The 13207-nt window shown below is 42.8% G+C and overlaps 1 protein-coding gene across 1 annotated transcript in view; it reads right to left on the reverse strand.

The window, feature by feature from the left end:
• Positions 1-261: 261 nt before the first annotated feature.
• Positions 262-13207, reverse strand: part of FREM1 (FRAS1 related extracellular matrix 1) — a 64670-nt gene continuing 51724 nt past the window's right edge. The window contains exons 31-36 of the mRNA XM_074855710.1: positions 12879-12926; positions 12426-12608; positions 12028-12153; positions 11230-11345; positions 1851-1936; positions 262-461 (exon numbers count right to left, since the gene is read on the reverse strand). Coding sequence (XP_074711811.1) covers positions 262-461; positions 1851-1936; positions 11230-11345; positions 12028-12153; positions 12426-12608; positions 12879-12926 — 759 coding nt within the window. The remainder of the gene's footprint in view (positions 462-1850; positions 1937-11229; positions 11346-12027; positions 12154-12425; positions 12609-12878; positions 12927-13207) is intronic.

Genomic DNA, 13207 nt, shown 5'->3' on the forward strand with positions numbered 1-13207 from the left:
TAGCTCTCTGGTGTGAAAATGTATACAAGTGACAGATCAAAGTCTTTGGAGAGAGTTCAAAACCTTAACCTGAACTTAATCTTTGCAACTGACCTCTATTCTTTGGTTAGAGTCTAATGCATCTGCACCTCTGGCAGCATATAAAATAAACCTTGCTAATAATTAGGACAGTTTTCTTACTGAATGCCCTCACACGTCTGCAGATATACACAACTGAAACAACATGAATGTCCATGTGCTTTCACAGGGATTCTCCATTCTTTACAGCTTTCTTGAACATATATAGCTGTTCCGTTTGACCTTTCTACAGTCAGTTGCTTGCCATTTTCCTCGCTTCTGCACCAACACACAGTTTCTTCCTCTCTTTGGAAAGTGGTAGGAGCCTCCTCTCCAGTTTATGTAGGTTACAGGTTCTCCTCCATTCCACTCCCAATGTCCAGGATTGACTTGGTCATTCAAGCCTGTGTGAAATTGGTAAGACCAAATCAGTGATGTTTATTGTCTCTGCAGCCTGATGCCAACATGTTGTTCTATCCCTTTGTTAAAAAATGAATACAATGTTGTGCTGAGAGAAAAAACCCATCTGGAAGAATACAAGTAAAATACAATTTAATATTTCATAAGGCCATCTGAATCACAATTAGTGCCATCTGAATAAGGGAAAATACAGTCTTCTGCATTATTGCCTATCTAAAATGTTTTCTCTCTTTCCATCTATTGCATGTCTATCACCTCCCAGATTTCTCTTTTGATACTTAAGATGCCAAGCAGAATGTTGTATTCAAGTCTGGGTAGCCTCAGATGCCTTCAGATTCCTTCTGAAAATAAAATCCTGCAGATCTTTGTAGACCTGGTTTACACTGTTGAAATTAACAGTTGTGAAATTAGCTTGTGTTAATTAATACAACCTAAACCACATCTTTCCACTTAGCCTCTGAGTTACTAAGATCAACATGGGTGGCATATTTTCAGACATGACCTGTCTTCTTAGCTAGAAAAGACCAAGATCAGAAAATTGACACAATGGTCTTCTAGTCTTTGTTCTTGTCAGAGGAATTTGTTTCTCTCAGATTAACAGAATCATGATACCATTGAACATGATCCCAAACTAACTATAGGGGTTTTAAGTTAATTTAGTGTAGCTTGTAAATCCATCTCAGAAAAATACTGAGATGAAAATTGCAGTTCACAATTGGAAAAAAGAACCTAAAATTTAGACAGTATAGCAGAAACAAGAAGAGCTAAAAGAAAGTCATAGCACTAGTCCATAAGATAAGGCAGTCATTCACAGATAGGGATCAGGAGGTACAGAGAAGGCCCATCTGAGTTCTTTCCATTTCTCATGAAATGAAAGGTGCATAATAAGAAATGGACAGCTAAATCTAAAATGATGTGATGAAATCTTCTTTAGCTGGTCATCTGATTATTTCACAATATTTCTGATACAAGATGACACCATTAAATTAGTAACATAAAAAATTATTTGAAGTTAAAAAGATAAATTAGAGATAAATAAAGTAACAGTCAAAAGAAAGGTGAGATAAACAAAAGAGTAGAAGCTCCACCAGCATTTATTTTACCAGCTAGTATTAAAATGGGAAAGGTTTCAAGGCAAAAACAATCCAGCAGTAGGCAACATGACAAACTCTTCTTTTTGATAAAGATTTATAAAATTAGCCAGGTAAATTATGGCCTTGAGTTTATGCCTTGCTCTGAAATAATAAAAGCAGCATAAAGTTGAGGAGAATGCAACATTTGAAAACTGGGCTGGAACTGCTGTGTCAGTTTCTGCTTTCCGATGTGCACAGGAACTGTAATCCTCAGAGGAAACAGACAGCTGATGTACTTGCCTATCCAAAAAGGCTTCCTCCCACTGAAGTCCCATAGCCACTGCATGTGTTGTTCATTAGCCACGCTTGCTAGACTCCCCAGGTATCTAGGCTCAAGGAGAGGGGACAGAGTAATTAGCATTCCACAGAGTGACAGACAGCTCCCAGTGACTTATCAACAAGGGACACTGATTCTAGTATAAAGCATATAAATACTGTTTCACAGAAAAACCACTACTTACTGTCATGAAAGAATAATTACATGAAGATAAGGTCTTAAAATTCTGGATTACCTGGAAAGGAACCAAAGACCTAGTCTGATTTTTCTAACAGAAAAATTAAATCAGCCAAACAACTGAAAGAAATGTATACAGGAAATGTGTACCTCATACTCACAAACTGTGTTTTAAACTGTTGTCATATTCATTGATACATTCTTTTCTTTAAAATAATAATCTGCCCACACTAAAGTCCAAGCCACTGAAAGATACAGATTCACCTATTTGGTAGTAGAGCAGACTATCTCTTTTTAAAATCATGTTCTGGCAAAACTAAAGCTTTGAATCACATAGTTAAAATCTTGGCCATGTTTCAAAACAGAATTAAGTGTGTGCAATTTAGGGGTCTGGCTTAGAGTGGTAGTGTGGTTTGTAGAGTTAAGTTGGGTGGTCTGCAATGACTATGCATTTAGTTCAGATCGGAGAGCAGTTGTGGTGTGTATTAACCAGACTGTTTCAGAAAGAAGCCAATGCATAAGCTCTGCTCTGTGTTTGTACTTAAAGTATGCCAACCCCAAAGGAGAACTGGCAAACCCTAGCCACTGAGTGGTCTTGCCACTGTGAAGTCTTCCAATCAACACCAAGCATGTAAGCACCAGCAGGCTGCTCTTAAGCCATTTAGAGATTAGGCTAAATCCTGAAGCATTAAGAGACAAATGGTATCCTTCACATTTGCGAGGAACTGTCAGCCATCAGTGGCTACACTTTCTTATTTATCCGTCTTTTTGCCTGCCTTGATATCATGTCACCTTTTTACCTGTCACACCTGCTGTTGCCTTCCCTCATGCTGAGCCTCTGTCATTTGTGTTGTCCCATATTTTTGACTGCCACTCAGTCTAACAGTGATACCAACCCCTTCAGCCTCCCTGAACATCCTGGGTGGTGCTTGATAGGGCCCAAGCAAACAACGCTGCTCATCAGAACATGTCTTAAGAGACGAGAGCAGAATAAGTTAGTGGCATTTTGATGATTTTTCTAATTTCGTGACTGTTGCCAGATAATGGATACAGAAGATCAGTATTTCTCCAAAGAAAGTAAAGACTGTTTTCCTTAAGAGCTGGGATGACAACCAGACCTTAAGAGTGGCATGGCACAATTGAATCCACTATGGAGACCATGAACAGATCTTGGGGTGTAAGCCCACCACCAAGCCTGCTGCCCAGTTAGAGACCCACGCCTGGAGCTCTATTCCTGTTTGCTTCTAACAGTACTGATCATCTGGATGCCATATAACACCACACAAGACAGAGAAGCCGGCCAATTTTACATCAGGAGTTCAAAGTAGTAGCCTAGTAACCCACAGTATTCTGCAGAGTCCCCACTGCACAAAACCTGGACCATTCCTTAATTTGGGCACGCAGGGGCATGGTATACAACAAATTGACTGTAATGCTGATGAGATGCTCCTGCTGCAAAGGCTTCCTCCGTTATCCCTCCAATCAGCCAAAGCCCTCTGCTCCACTTTGCACAGTGTGTCTGCCAGGGTCTGCAACAGCTGAGTGTTAGCCCTCACAGTCTGTGTATGCATGGCTGCCTTAGACCAAGCACTGCACAGTTAACGTAGGTCCCATCAAGGGCCCCCTAAGTTCAGAGGCCACCAGAGAACAAAGTGTAAAGGATCTCATTGACATCTGTGTACACTCTCCTCAGGTAGAGGTGTGGCAGGATGGCCTCAGAAACATTGATCATGACTTTAAAAATGGGAGACTGTCCCAGCACAAAGTGGCTAGCAACTGTCTGTCAGGGGTCAAGATTATGCAGCTGCTTATGGTACAGGCTCCCAGAACTTCACCCAGTGAAGCTCCCAGTGGAGGCTTTGACTGTGCTTCTCACCACAGTAAAGTTTTATGTGTGGTGTCAGTGCCTGTATGTCCCATTGGTGGCATGTTTCCACAATTCTAGGCCCATCTAGAATCTCTAGTGAACAAGGAACAAAGATGTTACAGTGACAAAAGCTCGGAAAGTTTTGTACTCCGTCTTCTTCCTTGGACAAAAAGTCCAGGCAAGCAGGCTCAGTAAATTCAGGGTGTCCACCCAGGGTAACTGATTCAGCGACAAGATACCATTCCCCCTCACAGTGACTGTGGTTGGCCACTGACCAAACTTGGGACTAAGAAGAAATTGATTTCAGCAGCAGGCTCTGTGGTTATGAGTACTAGTCGAGCAGGAACAAAAATAGGGCAATTTTGTCTGACTTCTGCTTAAGGGCAATCAAAGCCATGGAACTAGTCATTTACTTTAAGTAAGCATAGCTTACTCCTGTTGTTTCAATTGCTTTAGAAAATGTGAAAAGAAGCATCAGTAACTGCTATATCATTTATGACATATAGGGGTGGTCTGAGCAACCACAGTTTCAGACTTTTCTTCAATTCAAGTACCAGGGAGAGACTCTAGCACCATGAAAGGAAAGCACTGCAATAATTATAATGTTATCTAATCTTTTCTCAATAGGAGTGCTTTCTAAATACAGCCTGAGAAGCACACATGACTGAAGAGAGAACAACCATTCTGATTGTTACACTTAGTCAGGGGTTTTGAAGTATTGTAGGGAAATGAGAACAGTCCTGAAGGAACATACCACTTACGATACTATTACTAGCTGTACCTCTAGTCAGAGCGCCAGCCACAGGAAATGACAAGATAATGTTACTTATGGATTTACATAAAACTAACACTTCCTAATATAAATGACTCTAGAGAAGCGGTCATAATGCCTTATTGACAGAAAATCAAAAAACAAATACCCACACACATCACTGACTTCTGTGCTGAATAAGTCCATTTGAAATTATTCCTGTCTGCTTTAAAATTTTTGCTATCAAGTCAAGAGCATCTGTCATCTTAGAGCAGTTGCCCAAATCAAGGAAATGTTTTGGGTAGCCATTGACCTTGAAGTATTATATGCAAAACACTTAGCACAAAGACTTTGCTGATTTTGGAGCTTTGTACCATTCTGATAAATTTAACTTGAGCAAAAGCACACTTGACGAGCTATGAAGGTCTCCACATCACAGGAGAACATTTAAATTGAAAAGCTCACCAAGCTACTTTCCATCATTTACCAGCAGTCCTGGCTGACCGGGGAGGTCCCGACAGATTGGAAACTGGCCAGTGTGACGCCCATCTATAAGAAGGGTCGGAAGGATGATCTGGGAAATTACAGGTCTGTCAGCTTGACGTCGGTGCCCGGGAAGCTGATGGAGCAGCTCATCCTGAGTACCATCATACAACACGTGTGGGACAACCAGATGATCAGACCCAGTCAGCATGGGTTTATGAAAGCCAGGTCCTGCTTGACAAACCTGATCTCCTTCTACGACAGGGCGACCTGCTCACTGGATGAGGGAAAGGCTGTGGATGTTGTCTACCTTGACTTTAGTAAGGCCTTTGACACCATTTCCCACAGCATTCTTCCGGTGAAACTGGCTGCTCGCGGCTTGGATGGGCACACGCTTTGCTGGGTAAAAAACTGTCTGCATGGCCGGGCCCAAAGGGTGGTGGTGAATGGAGTTAAATCCAGTTGGCGGCCGGTCACGAGTGGTGTCCCCCAGGGCTCAGTTTTGGGGCCTCTCCTGTTTAACGTCTTTATCGATGATCTAGACGAGGGGATCGAGTGCACCCTCAGTAAGTCTGCAGATGACACCAAGTTGGGTGGGAGTGTTGATCGGCTCGAGGGTAGGGAGGCTCTGCAGAGAGATCTGGACAGGCTGGAGCGATGGGCTAAGGCCAACTGGAGGAGCTTCAACAAGGCCAAATGCCGGGTTCTGCACTTGGGCCACAACAACCCCCAGCAGCGCTACAGGCTTGGGGAGGAGTGGCTGGAGAGCTGCCAGTCAGAGAGGGACCTGGGGGTGTTGATTGACAGCCGGCTGAACAGGAGCCAGCAGTGTGCCCAGGTGGCCAAGAAGGCCAATGGTATCCTGGCTTGTATCAGCAATAGCGTGGCCAGCAGGGACAGGGAAGTGATCTTACCCCTGTACTCGGCACTGGTGAGGCCGCACCTCGATTCCTGTGTTCAGTTTTGGACCCCTCACTACAAAAAGGACATTGAATCACTTGAGCATGTCCAGAGAAGGGCAACGAAGCTGGTGAAGGGTCTGGAGCACATGTCGTATGAGGAGCAGCTGAGGGAACTGGGGTTGTTTAGTCTGGAGAAGAGGAGGCTGAGGGGAGACCTCATCGCCCTCTACAGCTACCTGAAAGGAGGTTGCAGAGAGCTGGGGATGAGTCTCTTTAACCAAGTAATGAGTGATAAGACAAGAGGTAATGGCCTCAAGTTGCACCAGGGAAGGTTTAGACTGGATATTAGGAAGCATTTCTTTCCAGAAGGGGTTGTTAGGCATTGGGATGGGCTGCCCAGGGCAGTGGTGGAGTCCCCATCTCTGGAGGTGTTTAAGAGTTGGGTCGACATAGCGCTGAGGGATATGGTGTAGTTGGGATCTGTCAGTGTTAGGTTAATGGTTGGACTGGATGATCTTCAAGGTCCTTTCCAACCTAGATGATTCTGTGATTCTGTGAAATCCATGTCCTGTACTGATGGTGAAGGTGGAGGAGTGACTGAGGGGCCCTGCTTATCCCAAGCTTTTGTTTGATCACCTAGGGAGTAATCCTGGTGCCTTGAAATAGGTGTCTAGTGTTGCTTACAACACCTTGTGGTATTCAAAACATTCAGGTGAGTCTGGCAGACATGATGCAGAGCTTATGCCAGCCCTGCTGTTGAGTCAGACAAGATACACTGGGCCTTTAAAATTACTCTAGGAACCTGAATCCCTGTGCTGGAGTCATCAGCAATAATATAAGTTAAAACAGTCACTTACAGAACTAGCACAGCATTAGGAGAGGAGGGCAGCAGGACCCATCGTGCTTTGCACTAGGCAACACTGAGCTGTCATGAATGGTCTAACCTATTATTTGAGATGTGGTTCTGCCTGTAATTCCCAAGGACTGAGGCCGCATGCTGCTAATATACAAACACCAAACAAAATAACAGCCCCTGCCTTACAAAGCTGGCAGTAAAGGATCTAAAATCTGACCACATTTAAGCTCTAATTAAATGTTCATCTTCAAGAAGATGAAGGTGTAATCTGACTAACAAAGCAAAAGATGCAACTGTGGGTTCTGTTTATCTGGTGGAGGGTCCCTTCAGTGGCAGTAGTGGAACCATCTCACATGCGAATGACCCCAGCTGCACTGACCCTTGGGGAGGACATGTTCCTATGGGATAAACAGGAACTGTAACATAAATCATCAAAATTGCTGCTAAATCAGGCTGCTGTGGTATCATTCAGCTCTAATATTCCCCAGATGCTTCTCCTCATGTTGCCAAGAGCCTCTTCATGCATACAAAACAAAACTGGAGAAATGAGTTCTTAATACACCTTTCCCTCTGATGTATTGGAGAAGAGTTAGAAATGGTGCAAGATTTTCACATCAATTAGCTGAGATTTTTTTTCCACCCACACTATCACCATGGCATACAGCAACTTGCGTCAAAACAAGAACATTTTTGTCTCTGCTTCTATCCCTGCACATGGAAACTGAAGAAAAGGTTGGTATGCCACCTGCAACAAATGGATGCCATGGACGTCAAAGCTCATTAGAAGCCCAAATAGGTTTGCATAAACCCATATGTCCAGACAACAATTGTTTCAGCAATAAATTGATAGCATTGCTTTGATGGAATAGAATCATAGAATACCAAGTTGGAAGGGATCTCAAAGATCATCTGGTCCAACCTTTCTTGGTAAAAGGACAGTCTAGGCAAGATGGCCCAGCACCCTGCGCAGCTGAAGCTTAAAAGTGTCCAATGTTGGGGAATCCACCACTTTCCTGGGGAGATTATTCCAGTGGCTGATTTTTCTCATTGTGAAAAATTTTCATCTTTGTGTCCAACTGGAATCTCCCCAGGAGTAACTTGTACCCATTACTCCTCGTCTTCTCCATGTGACTCCTTGCAAAAGGGGAGTCTTCATCTTCTCTGTAGCCACCCTTTAAATATAGGAACATGGTGATAAGGTCTCCCCTAAGCCTTCTTTTCTCAAGGCTGAACAAACCCAGTTCTCTCAGCCTTTCCTCATACAGCAGGCTTCCCAGTCCCTTGATCATCTTTGTGGCCCTTCTCTGGACCCTCTCCAGCCTGCCCACTTCTTTTTTGCATAGCTTGGTCTCAAGTCCATCATCTCAGATTAACAGTGTTTTCTGTAGGAGGTTAGAAGATTGATTAGTTGGAGACTGTTACTGAAACAACTTTAACAATGCTTGTGCTTTATTCCTGTTCTGTATAACAGAAAAAGTCTATCAAGAAAATTGAAGTTTAAAATAAAGCCATTTTTGTAGTAACAAAAAGTATTCTTATTTTTCAGTGAAATTAGCTGATTTACTGAAAGTCAATTCTAATATGAGGATTGACCTCCATGCTGATTTTGTTTGCTTGTTGGAAATGTCAGCTATTTAAATGTCAACAGTAGAAGTATTAATAACAGAAATACCACAATTGGTGGTGGTGGTGATTGCCAGGAGGGAGCTGGGCAAAAGCACAAAATAAAGTTTATGAAGTTACCTTCTTGTACCACTTTTAAGTGTGTGCCTGGGGTTGTACTTTTGTAAATCAGTTCCAGATGGAGGCCAGGAGTACTGCATTTACCAGGATAAAACTTCCTCAGTCTGTGGTAGTCTGACATTAATTGAATCATCACTAGTCTAGGTTTCATTTGCTTGTGGATTCACTGATATGCCTTGACTTTTGTTTAGCTGTTTAACACTGTTGTTAATTTACTGTTATTCATCTTAACATCTACATTGCACACTATAGCCTTCAGAAAGAAGTTACCACCTGCAAATAATATGGGTCACCAGGAACACACTGTTTAAGAAAATGGGGAACACCTCCAGAAGATTGACATACATTCCTAAAGGATCAGTTGAATGTTGAAGCCTTCAGAAAAAAAAATACTAGAATATTCACAATTGACGGCTTTGTTTGGATAAGTAACAAAATAAAAGCAGGTGATATAAACCATTTCAGGAGTTGAAATTTTAAGTAAACCAATTAACAATGTGAAATTTGTGGTGAGCTCATAAGAGCAGGTAACATGTACATTTTAGTAAAGAATAACTTCCATCAGCTGGGAGGTATTAGAACCAAGTCTTTCTTTTTGCGTGTTACCAAGACAACATAATCTGGCATAACTGAGTGGAATGAATCAAGGTTTGTTACGCATGCTTGTCCACATTTCATGTTTCCTGCATGTCCTTCAACCACTTATGGAATATATTCTGTTTCTATCATCTCCAACTCTTCCCTGTTTCAATTTTCATTTCATGGAGTAATGAAGAGGTCTGTTAAAGCCCCTCCTATTGTTCAGCTTGGTCTTCAACCTGGTGCTCACAATTCAACACAAGGTACAGAACATGCATGATACCAGGGCAAGCTCCTTGTTACCATTATTTCTTTCAGTCCTAAACTATCACTCTGTCATGGTTTGAGCTCGGCTGGCAGCCGAACACCACACAGCTGCTCACTCACCTCTTCCCCCCTAGCGCTTCAAAGCAGAAAATAAGCAAAGACATCTCTCACTTCCCCCTTTCCCCCCAGTGCTTTGAAGGAAAAAAGCAAAGGCCCAGAAAACTGAGATTAAGGACAGGGAGGGATGATCTCATCCTTTAAGGCACGGGCAAAACCCAGACTCATTAGGGGAAGGAAAAAAAGAACATAAATTTATTACAGACACTAGCAGCAACACTCAACAGACAGAATGTGAGAAGCATTACCACATCTTGAAAACACCTTCCCCCACCCCTCCCTTCTTCCTGAGCTCAGCTTTGCTCCCTATATCTCTACCTCCTCCTCCCTCCCAGAGGTGCAGGGGCAGGGAATGGGGGGTGCAGTCAGTCCTGCCTCTTCTTCCACCTCAGGGAGGTGGGAGGAACTTCTGGCATTCCTCCCCTGTTCCAGCGCAGTCCCCCTCTCACAGGAGACACAAACCAGCTCCGACATGAGTCACTCCCACAGGTGTGTGGGTCACTCCCACGGGCGTGTGGGTCACCGCCACGTGTTACAATCCTGCCAGTGCTGAACTACAACAGTGGGGGCTTCTTCCCATGGGGTCCCGGCCTCCTTCAGGCACAGTCACCTGGGTTGGCGTGGGGCCCCCCACATGCTGCAAATCAGCATCTGCTCCACCAGTGACCCCCACGGGTGGCAGTGGGGGGTGGCCATGCCATCTCACCATGGGATACAGGGGAGTCTCTACTCTGGCACCCCCCGCCCCCCTTCCTCCTCCTTTCTTCCACTGACCTCAGTGTTCGCACAGATGTTCTCCTCGCAACTTCTCCTCAAAACTCCAACAGCTCCTCACAGGTTCCCCTTCCTAAATACATTATCGCAGAGGCACAGCCACCATCGCTAACTGGCCCAGACTTGGTGCAAAGGTGGGTCCCACTTGGAGCCGGGGGAGCTTTGAGAAGCTTCTCACAGGGGGCCACCACTGTAGCTCCCTTCCCTACTACCAAAAACCCCTGCCACTCACTCAAACCAGGACACACTCCTAAAAACAAAATCACAAAGCAGGCCTCCAAAGAACAAGACTGATAGATTTTCTATTTGTCTCCTACTTTGAGGCAACTATTATTATTATTATGTATTAGCTTTTATTTATCCTTAAAAGTCAGCAATTTACTTTTAAATTGCATGTTAAAGTTTTCAAGTAGTTACAGAATCTGAAGATCTGCATCTTCAGAAGAATATGGTGGGTCACACAGGGTACTGTTGCTATGTCAAGTGAAGGTAGAGCCAAAGAAGTGGTGGGTCAGAGAGGATGAAAGACTGAGTTGTTGCTCTGTTTCTCTTCTCCCAAACTAATTCTCCCATTAGCAAAGCATCCTCAATGCATGTGGACCACTTCAGGAATTCATGTTGTGAATAAGGTAGCATTACCACATTATGAGTCTAGTAATATTTCTATCCTCCACTGAATCTGAATCCCAGGGCTTGTTCTACTTTTTTAGAGAGCTGAGCATAACCAAAGTGGGGCTTATCCAAATAAACTCAGCCTCAAAAGCAGCATTCAGTTCAGGACAACAGCAGTGCACAGCAAATACATTCACTTGGAGAAGTCTCTTACTGTTCTCTGCAAGCCCGAGCAGCAGTGTTCCAGGTGACCTTGTGATTCACCACCAGGAAGTAGCAGCTACCCTCGTGATGACTCCATCCGGAGGGACACTTCTTCGCGCTTACCTCCTAAAATAAAAGAGGAAAAGGCAAAACAGGCTTCTGCTCAGTGATCTAGGTCTGTGCATTAATAATCAGACTGAAGGCTGGAGGTGCTGCTTATGGCCTCTTCAGAATTAAATTGAACATGAACTTTGGTGTGTACCAATAAAGCTACGCATTGCTTAAAAGATGTAAAGAAATAAATGTCTGTCAAAGGAGCCTACAATTTACAATGAGTAGCTTTAAAGGTGACACAAGGTTTCAGTTCCAAAAATCCTTTTAAGAAACCACATTAGCTTGGACACCATTTTCTGTCTCCTGCAGTCTGTGTAGGGAATGCAGTGCCACAAAATTCAGCATGACATCTTACATGGGGGGATGTATGTTTACAGAATACCTACATCAGCTAATTTTACTATCTCACATTCATTCTCTCACAGACTTCATTCACTGACTTTCTCATGCCCACATCCCCACAGCACCAAGACATTAGTGCTCGCGTGGTTTGTCCAGGAAAGGCAGACCCAGCAATCAAGCTCTAATCATGTCTCTGGGAATCCTTTTTTCTGGTGACAGCAAACCTGACTCTGGACAACTCTTTTATTCCCTGTACAAGTCAATAGTTTTTACAGGAAGGTCCTTTGCTTGAGAGTCTCACTCATCGCAGACTCCATGCTCTGATTTAGATGCATATTCGTGACATTTTTACCTTGCTTTGGGAATTCCAGGACTTCCATATTATCCCATCGCACTGAAATAACTTTTGAGAGCTTTCTTCATAATGCAAGAGCCCCTTTAAATCTGGTGTACAGGCCTTTGGAAAAGAGTAAAAGTCCTGGAAAGAGAAATGTCATTTGAACATTTGGAGGAAAATAATTACACAGCACAAGCAAGCTACATAAAACAGATCAAATAGGTCTTATATTGAAACTTTATGCCATGAAAACTCTTCAAGGATTGAGTTGTTAATTTATCTGTGTATTGGTTAAACTCAGCTTTGGTGTGGGAAGGGTTAGGCTGCAGATCTCAGAGGTGTTAAATCATTTTGGAAAACAGCATGACTGAAAACAGATGGTGAAAATGCCTATGAAACAAAAGGTTTCATACCTGATGTCTTGAGCTTGGTTCAGATGCGAGTTCTGCCTTATCAGCTTGTGGGATTTCTGTCTTCCTAGAGGAGACGACATTTGTCTGTGGTTGTGCTTGGTTAATTACTGACACTTGAGCCTTCTTGTTTGCTTTAGCTGATGAGGTGTCATCCTCTATTTTGAGTGATACCATCCTGTGATACTTCATTTTACATTATCACACACACAAAGAGAACAGGAGAGTGAGAAGAGAGGGTTAGCACATACAAGCATCTCTTAAATAAAATCAAATATAAAAAAAACTATAATACAAATTGTTGCAAATCAAGGGAAAGTGACATCAAAGAAAAAGAAAGGTACATAGAAAAATAAAGTATTGGTCATAATGAATTATTAAGAGTGATAAAGCCTGGAAAGAACAGAATTGAGATAAATCACAAAAATGTCCGAGCAATACTCATAATACTCTTACTTTGAAAACCACATCAGTTCCATTTCTAAATACAGACGAAGGATGAACCTGAAAAAGGTAGATTAGCAGAATGAGGTGGGCATATTCATGCATTATAGGAAAAAAAAGACTTCATGCAAAATTTACTACAAGATCTAGGTTACAAATCATGCAGAACATATCTTGGTTTTAGTTCTTTCTCTTTCAGAATGGAAATAGATCACCTCTGAAAACAGCCATTAAATATCACACATTACAAATGTGTTTATAAACAGATTCCATTAACTTTTAGGATCACAGTAGCAGAATGTTACTAAACCACCTAACTAAACCAATATAGCTTAAGCAGG

The sequence above is a fragment of the Strix uralensis genome, chromosome Z (assembly GCF_047716275.1).
Source record: "Strix uralensis isolate ZFMK-TIS-50842 chromosome Z, bStrUra1, whole genome shotgun sequence".
In the NCBI taxonomy this organism is placed as follows: domain Eukaryota; kingdom Metazoa; phylum Chordata; class Aves; order Strigiformes; family Strigidae; genus Strix; species Strix uralensis.